This window comes from Oryx dammah, unplaced genomic scaffold (genome assembly GCF_014754425.2).
Source record: "Oryx dammah isolate SB20612 unplaced genomic scaffold, SCBI_Odam_1.1 HiC_scaffold_28, whole genome shotgun sequence".
Classification (NCBI taxonomy): domain Eukaryota; kingdom Metazoa; phylum Chordata; class Mammalia; order Artiodactyla; family Bovidae; genus Oryx; species Oryx dammah.
In genome coordinates this window covers 25,404,989-25,418,130 of record NW_024070212.1, presented here as the reverse complement: position 1 = coordinate 25,418,130, position 13,142 = coordinate 25,404,989, and the positions used below count along the sequence as shown (strand labels likewise).

Genomic DNA, 13,142 nt, shown 5'->3' with positions numbered 1-13,142 from the left:
TTCAGCATCATTCCTTCCAAAGAACACCCAGGACTGATCTCCTTCAGAATGGACTGGTTGGATCTCCTTGCAGTCCAAGGGACTCTCAAGTCTTCTCAAACACCACAGTTCAAAAGCATCAATTCTTCGGCACTCAGGTTTCTTCACAGTCCAACTCTCATATCCATACATGACCACAGGAAAAACCATAGCCTTGACTAGACGGACCTTTGTTGGCAAAGCAATATCTCTGCTTTTGAATATGCTATCTAGGTTGGTCATAACTTTCTTTCCAAGGAGTAAGCGTGTTTTAATTTCATGGCTGCAGTCACCATCTGCAGTGATTTTGGAGCCCCCCAAAAATAAAGTCTGACACTGTTTCCACTGTTTCCCCATCCATTTCCCATGAAGTGATCGGACTGGATGCCATGATCTTAAGTTTTCTGAATGTTGAGCTTTAAGCCAACTTTTTCACTCTCCTCTTTCACTTTCATCAAGAGGCTCTTTAGTTCCTCTTCACTTTCTGCCATAAGGGTAGTGTCATCTGCATATCTGAGGTTATTGATATTTCTCCCAGCAATCTTGATTCCAGCTTGTGCTTCTTCCAGCCCAGCGTTTCTCATGATGTATTCTGCATATAAGTTAAATTAAGCAGGGTGACAATATACAGCCTTGACATACTCCTTTTCCTATTTGGAACCAGTCTGTTGTTCCATGTCCAGTTCTAACTGTTGCTTCCTGACCCGCATATAGGTTTCTCAAGAGGCAGGTTAGGTGGTCTGGTATTCCCATGTCTCTCAGAATAATGCATATATATGGAATTTAGGAAGATGGTAACGATAACCCTGTAAGTGAGATAGCAAAAGAGACACAGATGTATAGAACAGTCTTTTGGACTCTGTGGGAGATGGCGAGGATGGGATAATTTGAGAGAGTGCCATTGAAACATGTATATTATCATATGTGAAACGAATCACCAGTCCAGGTTCAATGCATGATACAGGATGCTCGGGGCTGGTGCACTGGGATGACCCAGAGGAATGGTATGGGGAGGGAGGTGGGAGGGGGGGTTCAGGATGGGGAACACATGTACACCTGTGGCAGATTCATGTCAATGTATGGCAAAACCAATACAATATTGTTAAGTAATTAGCCTCTAATTAAAATAAATTTATATTTTAAAAAAAGGAAGAGTTAAGACAAGTATATAATTTGCAATTTTATTAATTTTCCTGGTTTGGCCTGACATTTGTCCCAATGAACAAGGATTATATTTAAAGCTCTTATTAGTAAACCCTTTGCATAGTGTTCTTTGTTCTTTCCATAATTCTTTCCCTAAAGTTTCAGTAGTATAAACATGGTTCATGGACAAAGAAAGGGCAGTAAATAATCCAAGCAATGTGTGGAAGTTCTTTTTTGGAGGCAGGACGAAAGCCCAAGTTCGTTGATTAACATTAATACATAATTTTATTGGGCCCATGCATAAAGGAAGGATTTCATAGCCTAGAGAAATGTTAATTAATCTTCCTTCTTCCTCAGGATGAGAGGGCCCCTCCAAGCTCCAAGGAGGGGGCATATGTGTTGAGTCATTAGTGGATATGACTGGTCCTGTATCTGTCCATTCTGTAACCTACAATAAAAAGGGGGCGGGGATTAGGCCCCCCCCCCATGAGCCCAATAAGTGTGATCAATAAAGTCAGCCTGAGCGGGGGAAGGAAAAGCAAGCAAAGCAAACATAGCAAAGAAAAATATTCTCAGGATTCCGAGGTGTTCCCTGTTGAGAAATCGGATTTTCAGTTTGATTAGTAAGGGTTTTTATCTGTCCCCAAGTAGGGAGATCATGAGGTCGGTGACATCGAGTGTGGTTTTATGGAAATTTTTAAAGCTGCCATGGCTTGTATTGGAATTTCTTCTTCCTGGGGTTTTTGTTGTTTGTTTTCTAGTTTGAATGTTGCAGGACCCCTTAGGTTGAATCTTCCAAAGAGGAAGCCATGTGAGTTCATTAGATCCATCTGGAGAAATAGAAGCATACTCTTTTCCCTGTAAGATTAGTTTCTTAGATTTCCATTGATTAATCGGTCTTGATACCAAATGGGCAAAGGAAGGGAGGTGTCCTTCAATGTCTCGAAATGTTTTTCTGCTTTTGTCAAAATATCTCCTTGCGGTAAGTTTAAAAAATTTAAAATAAATAAAGCTATATTAACAATAGTTATAGAAAGAAAGGAAAGCGATAATGATGAAAACATTTCTAGGAAATATTTTAGTCCAAAAAAAATCATCTAGAGATCTGTTTGGGGTCTGGTATTTGGTTGTGGTTTTGAATTAATGGGTTGATTTCTTCCTCATTCAGTACATACGTTTTTCTTGATATAAAAAGAAATGGGATCTGACTGTGTTTTAAGTGGTTTGTGTTATCTGGGGCAAAGGATTCGGAGCAAACAGTCAAACATTTTTTCCTAAGTGAAATTACTGAAAAGCTGATGCAGAACAAGTTGACAAATGAAACGTTGCTCACATCCAAATACCTGACCTTGTCCCTGGAAAAAGAAATGCAACCTGACGGTTGTTGAATCTCTCTGTTCAGTGTGTTAAAGAAGATGATTGTACTTTCAAGACAGACTTGAAAAGAAGGTGAATATTTGTATTTTTGATATTCACTTCCCTGGTGGCTCAGAGGTTAAAGCGTCTGCCTCCAATGCGGGAGACCTGGGTTCGATCCCTGGGTCGGGAAGATCCCCTGGAGAAGGAAATGGCAACCCACTCCAGTATTCTTGCCTGGAGAATCCCCTGGACGGAGGAGCCTGGTAGGCTACAGTCCACGGGGTCGCAAAGAGTCGGATACGACTGAGCGACTTCACCTCACCTAGGAACAAATAACTTATTTGGCAAATGGTGTCTTTTTTATGTTGTTTTCGTTTTGTATTGTGAAATAGGCAGTGAAGTTGATGTTATTTTAAGAATCTTACAGACTGGAAACAGAAATAAAGCTATAGTAATAATAGTTATAGGCTTAAAGAATATATTGCATTAGAATCTGGTAAAGTCTGTTCTGGATAAGGAAGATAAAAGTGTTCCTGTATATTTCTTATTCAATTTTTCACTTGCAGTTACAGTGTGTAATGTGTTTAATTATGTCGTGTATTTGTGGATTATAAGGTATGTCTGTAATCTGTTTAATAGAGAATAAATGTAAAAATTGTTTGAATTTGCTTAGAAATATAGGCAGGCCATTGTCTCTTTTTATAGAATCAGGTGTTCTCATTATTGCAAAGGAAGTTAATAGGTGGGTTATAATATGTTGTGTAGTTTCACCTCAGAGAGGTGTGGCCCATATAAAAAAAGAATTTGTATCAATCGAGATATGTAAGAAGGAAGAGGAAAAAAGTTCAGGGCAATGAGTTATAGCCATTTGCCATAAAATTTTCTTTCATTTGTCCTAAACCTTTTTTATATTTTCATATTCATTTTATTTGCCATGTCTTATATCTTTTTATTAAAAGCATATATCTTACTTTTCTTTAGCAACTATGAAGTGTCTTGTATGTTAGCATTTTATAGATTGATGAATATAATATATATATTTATTTTTATTTATATTTATTAATAGTCTAAAATCTCTTTAGTTTTTTAGTAAGAAAAAAATTTTTGTAAGAGGAAGTTAGCATTCAGTAATTCATGTTTTAAAATCTTACTTCATTTGGAAATGACCTAACTATTTAATAAACTTTTATTATTTAGTTTATCTCCAGAAACTTAAGTTACCCCAATCCTGAGATTATTTTAGATGATTATAATAATAGATTATTCTATTAAAAATATAATTATTTTTATATTTGAGTTTTTTATATATGAGTTTTTATATATGTTTTATATATATATTTTTATATTTTTATATATGAGTTTTCATCTCATTTATATATTTATATATATATAAGGAGTTACCTTTTTGTTGACAAATTTATTTACCTTAAACCTAGGCACAATAAAAGTATTATATAATGTTGATGACTTAAGACATGTCTTAATTAGATTAGCAAATAATTATATTTAAATTATATTTATATTTAAACATTATATTTAATATTGAATATTTTTCAGTTCATGTGGACTTGAATTTAAATAAAGCTTATTAATTTCATATTATCTAAAAATAAAGACATATATTGAGACATAGATAATTTTAGACAGACAGGCATAGTTTTCCGCTTGATATTTAAAATATCTGTGTTTTTTTTTTTTTGAGTTCCACCAATTTGTTTATGGCTGTGTATCCCAAGGACATGATAAGAGTTAACTTTAGGTTTTTTCTTAGGCCTGTTTTTGTTTCCCAGGCAGAATTGGAGTTCCAAAAAATTTTAACAAGTTAACCTTTTCCTAACTGCACATGTAAAAAGAATCGGTTTTGCAATTTCAAAAAAATTTTTATTTTAATCAGTTTTCTCTGGAGTCTAAAGCAATCTTGTAAATCAATAATAATAATGTGCCAATAGTAGGTGGTGGGATCTCCGGTTGTAATGTATCCACAGGTTTCATAGACGCATTAACCTTTTTTAAGGTCTGTTAAGAGATGCCATTTGTTAGATTTCTTTTTTCTAACAAAAATAGGAGAGTTCCAAGGAGAGCAAGATTCCTCAATATGTTTTAATTCTACCTGTGTGTCTATAAGTTCTTTAGTAGCCTGTAATTTTTCTTTCGTAAGGGGCCACTGCTCTGCCCAAATAGGCTCGTCATTCTTCCAAGTTATTTTAATAATTGCTTTGTTTGTTAAATGAGCAGTGGCCCTGAGGAAAAATGTGGAATGTATATCTGAGTTTGCCATAGCATAAGTCCCCTCCTATTAGATTAAGGGGTGCATCTATCACATAAGTTCTTAATGTTGCAGGCTAGCCTTTTGGTCCTTCATATGGGTATATTTGAACATTTTGATAAATTTCTTGTACTTTGGTTTGAGAAATTCCTGCAATTTGGCAAGAGATTTTTTTGTATAGGCCAGGATTTGGGCCATAAGTGTTTGGAAATAATAGTAATATCAGATCCAGTGTCGAGGAGACCAGAAAATCTTTTACCATTAATTTTGATATTTATTTTTAGTTGGGCATGTTCAGATACCAATGATGTCCATAAGGATTGTTTTTGATCTGTACTGTTGAATCTGCCTGTCCATGTATCATTAGAGGAGTTAATAGAAGTATAAGGCAAAAGAAGTAATTGAGCAATTTTGTCCCCCTTTTTGAATTGCCATAGAACCTGAAATGACATCACAATTTGAATCTCTCCTTTATAATTTGAATCAATTATTCCCGGGTGAACATTAATTCCTTTAGAAGTCAAACTAGATCAGCCAAGTAAAAGACCGAAGGTTTGTGGAAGCAGAGGTCCAAAAAGTCCGGTAAGTACTCTCGAAGGGACTGCTTGAGGGTAAAGGAAAAAATCATTCAAGGCTGGTATACTGATGGCAGCATTGCTGGATGTTGAGGGTTTGAGGGAAAAGATAGAATTTGCCCCTTGTTTTTGTTGTAGGGGAACTGGGGGGTCCCCTGTTTGGAGTTTCCTGGAATAGGTTTTCCTTCAATATCAAATTTAGATTTACAATCTTTGGCCCAATGCATTCCTCTACGGCAGCGAGGGCAACTTTTTGGAGGTTTTTTATTAGCCTTCTTAGGGCAGTCCCTTTTTAAATGGTTTTTATCTCCACATGTAAAGCATCCTTCATTTCCCTTTTTAAAGATAGCAGCCATTGTCTTAGCTAGCATTTGCGTCTTTTAAGTTCCTGATCATAGATTGTGACAAGCCTTCAAACAATCAATATTAGTCCCAGTCTCACGAATTGGAGGGATAGTTCTTTAACATTCCTGATTTGCATTCTCATAAGCAAGTAATTTCTCTAGCTGTTTCTTGGTTTCTTCTCCAATTACAGTATGGGAAACAGTAGTTTCTAGTCTAGCTAAAAAATTAGCATAACTTTCATTAGGTTCTAACAAAGGAGAGACTTTTGGAGTTGCGCCTGTTGGCAGAGGAGGAGCATTTGAAGCAGCCGGGGCAGGGCTAGTAAGAAAATTTTGAAATATTTTACATTGTTCTAATTGGGCCTTTTGTCAAGTTTTATCATCTACTTGATATTCATGCAATAAATGTTCAGTCTGTTGTCAAATATCGTGAAGGCTAGAATTACCTTGAAATGGCAGAATTACAGCTTTCATGAGAGCCCATAGGGGCCAGAAATCAATTGGAATATTTTTTCCCTGCCTGGTGGCTCATTCAACATTTTCTTTGACCTGGTGCCAAATTTCTAAATCAAAACTGCATTTATCAGGGAACCAAGGATTACACTTAACCACTGTTTGAAAGCAAGCCTCTATTCACTGACGCGAAACTAAAAATCCCTGAACTTTAAACAAAGAGTGAAGTAAAGCAGAGAAATAATGGGGCTTTCCAGCCGTTTGACCCGTGTCTTAGTACTTACCAGCCTCAATAGGCCCTGACCTCAATAAGCCTGGAGTCACTCCGTCCGAAATGCCACATGTTCCAGTGTCTGTGTTCTGGGTGCCACTTATTGGGGTCCTTTAATGGACCTGAACCTGGTGGTCCAGAGTCGACAATAAGAAAGTGAAAGAGAGAGCCAGAGGGAGGGAGAGAGAGGGAGAGGAAGAAAGAAAGAAAGACAGACAGACATGGGGACCCAAGCTCTGATGGAGCAAAGGTGCTTTAATGATCTTTCTGTGAGTATATATAGGCTGTTGTACAAGAAATTTCTTTTGACAATAATAAAGATCAGAAAACCAAACGTATAGCAACTGTTACCAAAGGAACGAGGGATTAATAATGGTCACAAGGTCAGGAGACAATCCATATCTCAAGAAAGGGGATCGGGACTAAGCACTTTTGCCGTAAAGAGAATGTTTACTGAAGGAGACTCAAGCCTGTCTCACATAATGACCTCAGTCCTGGGAGCAGCTTGCTGTTCCACTAGTTTCTGACAACAGAAACTGATAGGGAACAGAAGATTTATGAGAAACAGCATGTAGGAATCCTCTTGTTAAACATTCGTGAAGTGATGGGACTGGATGCCATGATCTTAAGTTTTCTGAATGTTGAGCTTTAAGCCAACTCTTTCACTCTCCTCTTTCACTTTCATCAAGAGGCTCTTTAGTTCCTCTTCACTTTCTGCCATAAGGGTGGTGTCATCTGCATATCTGAGGTTATTGATGTTTCTCCCGACAATCTTGATTCCAGCTTGTGTTTCTTCCAGTCCAGCGTTTCTCATGATGTACTCTGCATAGAAGTTAAATAAGCAGGGTGACAATATACAGCCTTGACATACTCCTTTTCCTATTTGGAACCAGCCTGTTGTTCCATGTCCAGTTCTAACTGTTGCTTTCTGACCTGCATACAGATTTCTCAAGAGGCAGGTCAAGTGGTCTGGTATTCCCATCTCCTTCAGGCTTTTCCACAGTTTATTGTGATCCACATAGTCAAAGGCTTTGGTATAATCAATAAAGCAGAAGTAGATGTTTTTCTGAAACTCTTGCTTTTTCAATGATCCAGCGGACGTTGGCAATTTGATCTCAGGTTCCTCTGCCTTTTCTAAAACCAGCTTGAACATCTGGAATTTCACGGTTCACATATTGCTGAAGCCTGGCTTGGAGAATTTTAAGCATTACTTTACTAGTGTGTGAGATGACTGCAATTGTGCAGTAGTTTGAGCATTCTTTGGCATTGCCTTTCTTTGGGATTGTTCCCCTTAACGTTGCTGATTTGCTAAAAAGAGACTAAGTTGGATATTCTAATGAGTCACAAGGTAACATCTAACAATATACCTGTACGTGGTTGTTGTTGTTCAGTTGCTAAGTCATGTCTGACTCTCTGCAACTCCATGAACTGTAGCACACAGGCTTCCCTGTCCTTCACTATCTCCTGGAGTTTGTGCAAACTGTGTCTATTGAGTCAGTGATGTTAGCTAACCATTTCATCCTCTGCTACTCCCTTTTCCTCCTGTCTTCAGTCTTTCCCAACATCAGGGTCTTTTCCAGTGAGTCAGTTCTTCGCATCAGGTGGCCAAAGGTTGGAGCTTCAGCTTCAGCATCAGTCCTTCCAATGAATATTCAGGGCTGACTTCCTTTAGGACTGACTGGTTTGATCTCCTTGCTGTCAAAGGTGCTCTCAATTTGAGTCTTCTCCAGCACCACAGTTCAAAACCATCAGTGCTTTGGTGCTCAGCCTTCTTTATAGTCCAACTCTCTCATCTGTGCGTGACTACTGGAAAAACCATAGTTTTGACTATATGGACTTTTGTCAGCAAAGTGATGCCTCTGCTTTTTAACACACTGTCTAGGTTGTCAGCTTTTCTTCCAAGGAGCAAGTATCTTTTAATTTCATGGCGGCAGACACTGTCCGCAGTGATTTTGGAGCCCCCAAAAATAAAATCTGTCATTGTTTCCCCCTTTTCCCCATCTATTTACCATGAAGTGATGGGGCCAGCAGAGACATTACTTTGCTGACTAAGGTCCATCTAGTCAAGGCTATGGTTTTTCCTGTGGTCATGTATGGATGTGAGAGTTGGACTGTGAAGAAGGCTGAGCGCCAAAGAATTGATGCTTTTGAACTGTGGTGTTGGAGAAGACTCTTGAGAGTCCCTTGGACTGCAAGGAGATCCAACCAGTCCATTCTGAAGGAGATCAACCCTGGGATTTCTTTTGGAAGGAATAATGTTGAAGCTGAAACTCCAGTACTTTGGCCACCTCATGTGAAGAGTTGACTCATTGGAAAAGACTCTGATGCTGGGAGAGATTGGGGGCAGGAGAAGAAGGGGATGACAGAGGATGAGATGCCTGGATGGCATCACTGACTCAGTGGACGTGAGTCTGAGTGAACTCCGGGAGTTGGCGATGGACAGGGAGGCCTGGCGTGCTGCGATTCATGGGGTCGCAAAGAGTCAGACACGACTGAGCGACTGAACTGAACTGAACTGATGGGGCCAGATACCATGATCTTAGTTTTTTGAATGTTGAGTTTTAAGCCAACTTTTTCATTCTCCTCTTTCACCCTCATCAAATATATACATGTATAATGAAATCTAACTAAAATTTAATCTAGTGGAGCATCAACTTTATTATAAAGATGAGAGGGTATATGATCACTTTAATTCCTGTCGCCATTTTTTTTTTTTTTCCACAAGGGCAATCAAGAGTCAGTTACTTAAACTGGTGTGTCAAATCCTAAATGCCTGTAACAGGCAAGAAAACAGCTTAGCAGTCCCCCATCAAGCTCTGATTTTTCTTCCAGACAGCTAGAATCAACAGTGACACCCTCCCCTGAAAACTTAAAAAACTTACTTGTGTCCAGAACGCGGATGCCGATGGGGGCTGACTCCTCCTCGGTCAGCCGGTACCATTCCTTTTGAGGGCTGGGCAGCCACTCCTCCACGTGGCAGGAGTAATTACCCGTGTCCTGGGGGCTGGCCTGCAGCACGGTGAGCCGGTAGAGGAGCGGGGAGAGCATCTGAAAGCGAAGCCTGCCCTCCCAGGGGCTGCCCTCTGGGCCAAAGACAGCATCTGCGCCCACGCTCAGCAGGGCTGTCCGCTCTGTGGGGTCCTCTTCCTCCTCTTCATCCACCTCCACTTCCTCCTCTTCCTCCTCCTCCTCCCCATCTTCTGGGCCAGGGCTACCCCTTTTCCCTCCAGCCTTAGTCCTCAGGGAGTACCAGGCCACAGCGAAGCGGGAGTCCTGGCTGGAGCGCGACACGATGCTACAGTCCAGCTGGAAAGCTGCCTTCTCAAACACCGTGGCATTGGGGACCACTGTGTCCACCTGCAGGGCAGCATCTGGGGGAGACGAGGCTGTTTTAGTTTCTGCTCAAGACAACTAAATGTCCACCATTAAATATGTTTTAGGAATACAGTAACATAGAAGAGAGTTCCATGCATCTATTGAAAGGAATGAGGGGGCACTGTATACAGAGAGGAGGAAGGAAATTCAAGCAAAATTGTTAGAGTACGGCACACTGTGTTCTCCTCATGTCACTCTGCAGAAGAAAATGTGTGTGTGTGCTCAGATGCTCGGTCAGGTCTGACTCTTTGTGACCCCACGGACTGTAGCCTGCCAGGCTCCTCTGTCCATGGGATTTCCCAAGCAAGAATACTGCAGTGAGTTGCCGTTTCCTACTCCAGGGGGATCTTCCTGACCCAGCGATCATACTCGCATTCTCTTGAATCTCTTGCACTGGCAGGTAGGTTTCTTTACCACCAGCACCACCTGGGAAGCCCCATGGAAGAAAATAGAAATTACATTTTATTCTATTTGCCTGGAATATCTGTGGAAGAATTCACAAGGAGCTGGTAACATGGATGCTTATAGGAATCCAGAGGGAGAGGGGCACATTTTTCACTGTGACCCCTTGTAGTGGTTGAATAGATTTCTGCCCAAAGTCATGTCCACCTGGACTCTCTGAATTTCCTTAATTGGAAATAGGATCTTTGCAGATATGCTTAGTTAAGATGTGCTCATAACTGATTTGGGGCAGGCCTACATATCAGGAGGTAAGAGGGCACACAGAGACACATGGAGAAGGACATAGAAAGGCAGAGACAGACTGGAATGATGTAGCCACAAGCCAGGAAACACGGGGCCATGAGAAGCCGAAAGAGACAAAGACGGACTCTTCCCTGGGAACTTCAGGGGAGCAGGGCCCTGACAACACCTTGATTTCACCCTTCCAGCCTCCACAACTATGAGAGAACAGATTTCTGTTATTTGAAGCTACGAAGTTTGTGCTAATCTGTTATGATGGCCCTTGGAAATGAATTCACCCCCTTAGCAGCTTTTGAATTTAAACTGTGTGTGTGTCGGTTGTTGGCTACAACACAGGAAACCCAAGGAAGTAAACATTCTCCAAGGATTGAAGCCAAGCACAGACAATAAACCTGAAAGGGCTCCTTACTCCAAGTATCGAATCCCCAGGAGGGTAACATGGACAGTATCCTCTCAATGGACATAGGAGATGCAGTCCGACCACTAAGAGATAACTGAACAAGTAAGTCGTATCCCACAGACGCTACCAGACGGCTCTGTTTCTTTTGCAAGTTTGGGCTCTCTAGAGTAGGTTCTAAATGTGTAATTCACTCCCTACCTCTTCCCTTTGGCTCTGTTTATGAAATGCTCACGCAAGATGCCAATGTAGCATCAACAAAAATAGACCGAATCGGATTCTACCTGGATGACGACCAAATAGGAACCCTTCCCAAGTACTGTCCTGGACTTTCAATGAATTGGCTGAATTGGCTTGCAGGTGAACACAAAGCTGGTTACCGCCACTAACTTGGGGCTCTGCTAAGCCCCTCCACATTCCTCTCTGCACATCTGGAATCTCGTGTGCACCACTGGACACAAAGCTTAGGAACCAGCTATAGGTGATGGGCATGGTGCATCAACCCACCTATCACCAGGGACGCGTTGGGGGGCAAGGTGGGGGGGGGGCGCGGTGATGGTGGTGGCAGGAGACGCTGGAGGGGCCAGAGGGCAGAAAGTGGCAGGACAGGAAATCGGTTTGCAGGTGACTCAAACTGTCTCACTCATCAGCTTACCCCTCCAGGGAGCACAGCTGATGTGCCAACAGAGAAAGGCTGCACTGGCCTGAGTGAGGCATTGGACCCATCATGGCAAGGTGGTCAGGGGCTGTGAACATTCAGTTCCCCAGAAGGGCCTCTTCCATCTAGTATCCCTTTCTGTCTTCTAGTCTAAGGCTCACAATTTTTTGGAGCTCCTTCAAGGGGCTTCCCTGGTAGCTCAGAAGGTAAAGAATCTACCTGCAATGCAGGAGACCCAGGTTTGATCTCTGGGTCTGGAAGATCCCCTGGAGAAGAGAATGGCTACCCACTCTAGTATTTTGCCTGGAGAATCCATGGACAGAGGAGCCTGGAGGGGACTAACACTCAAATGCCTTGTTTACATTAATCACTCAACACAAGTTTTTTGAATAAAATTAATTTTCACCTTCCCACAAGCCCAGTCCCCTTAACATGCATGCTTCTCTACCAATTTGGTTTTCTGCATCTGTCCCCTTCTAGAAAAGGCAAAACCATCTCCCTGGTCAGCCTTTAACACTCTTTCCTTACTTTCCCATGTTTAAGCTACAATAAAAAAAGTTTGTCCCTGCCCCACCCAGACGTCATGCTGATACTTCCAAGCTATGACCTAGACCAGTGACCCTGGTCTGTGGTCCCCCTCTTGGGGAGGAATGTGGTTTCCCCTCTCCCCTGGTGAACCAAACACAACTACTAATCTATTCAGCAATAGTCCCATCCTGAAGAAGCACAAGCTGGAATCAAGACTGCTGGGAGAAATATCAATAACCTTAGATATGCAGATGACACCACCCTTATGGCAGAAAGTGAAGAGGAACTAAAAAGCCTCTTGATGAAAGTGAAAGAGGAGAGCGAAAAAGTTGGCTTAAAACTCAATATTCAGAAAACTAAAATCATGGCATCTGGTCTCATTACTTCATGGGAAATAGATGGGAAACAATGGAAACAGTGGCAGACTTTATTTTGGGGGGCTCCAAAATCACTGCAGATGGTGACTGCAGCCATGAAATTAAAAGACTCTTACTCCTTGGAAGGAAAGTTATGACCAACCTAGATAGCATATTGAAAAGCAGAGATATTACTTTGCCAACAAAGGTCTGTCTAGTCAAGGCTATGGTTTTTCCTGTGGTCATGTATGGATATGAGAGTTGGACCGTGAAGAAAGCTGAGCCCCGAAGAATTGATGCTTTTGAACTGTGGTGTTTGAGAAGACTCTTGAGAGTCCCTTGGACTGCAAGGAGATCCAACCAGTCCATTCTAAAGGAAATCAGTCCTGGCTGTTCATTGGAAGTTCAGTTCAGTTCAGTTCAGTTCAGTTCAGTTCAGTTCGGTCGCTCAGTCGTGTCAGACTCTTTGCAACCCCATGAATCGCAGTGAGTCCGGATGCCATCCAGCCATCTCATCCTCTGTTGTCCCCTTCTCCTCCTGCCCCTAATCCCTCCCAGCATCAGAGTCTTTTCCAATGAGTCAACTCTTCTCATGAGGTGGCCAAAGTACTGGAGCTTCAGCTTTAGCATCATTCCTTCCAAAGAAATCCCAGGGTTGATCTCCTTCAGAATGGACTAGTTGGATCTCCTTGTAGCC

At 41.4% G+C, this 13,142-nt stretch overlaps 1 protein-coding gene across 3 annotated transcripts in view; it reads right to left on the bottom strand.

The window, feature by feature from the left end:
* The window catches only part of IGSF3 (immunoglobulin superfamily member 3), a 132,051-nt gene that overhangs the window by 14,695 nt on the left and 104,214 nt on the right, over positions 1–13,142 (bottom strand). For all 3 annotated transcript variants that reach the window (XM_040230953.1, XM_040230952.1, XM_040230950.1), the window contains one exon: positions 9,312–9,800. In XM_040230953.1, coding sequence (XP_040086887.1) covers positions 9,312–9,800 — 489 coding nt within the window. The remainder of the gene's footprint in view (positions 1–9,311; positions 9,801–13,142) is intronic.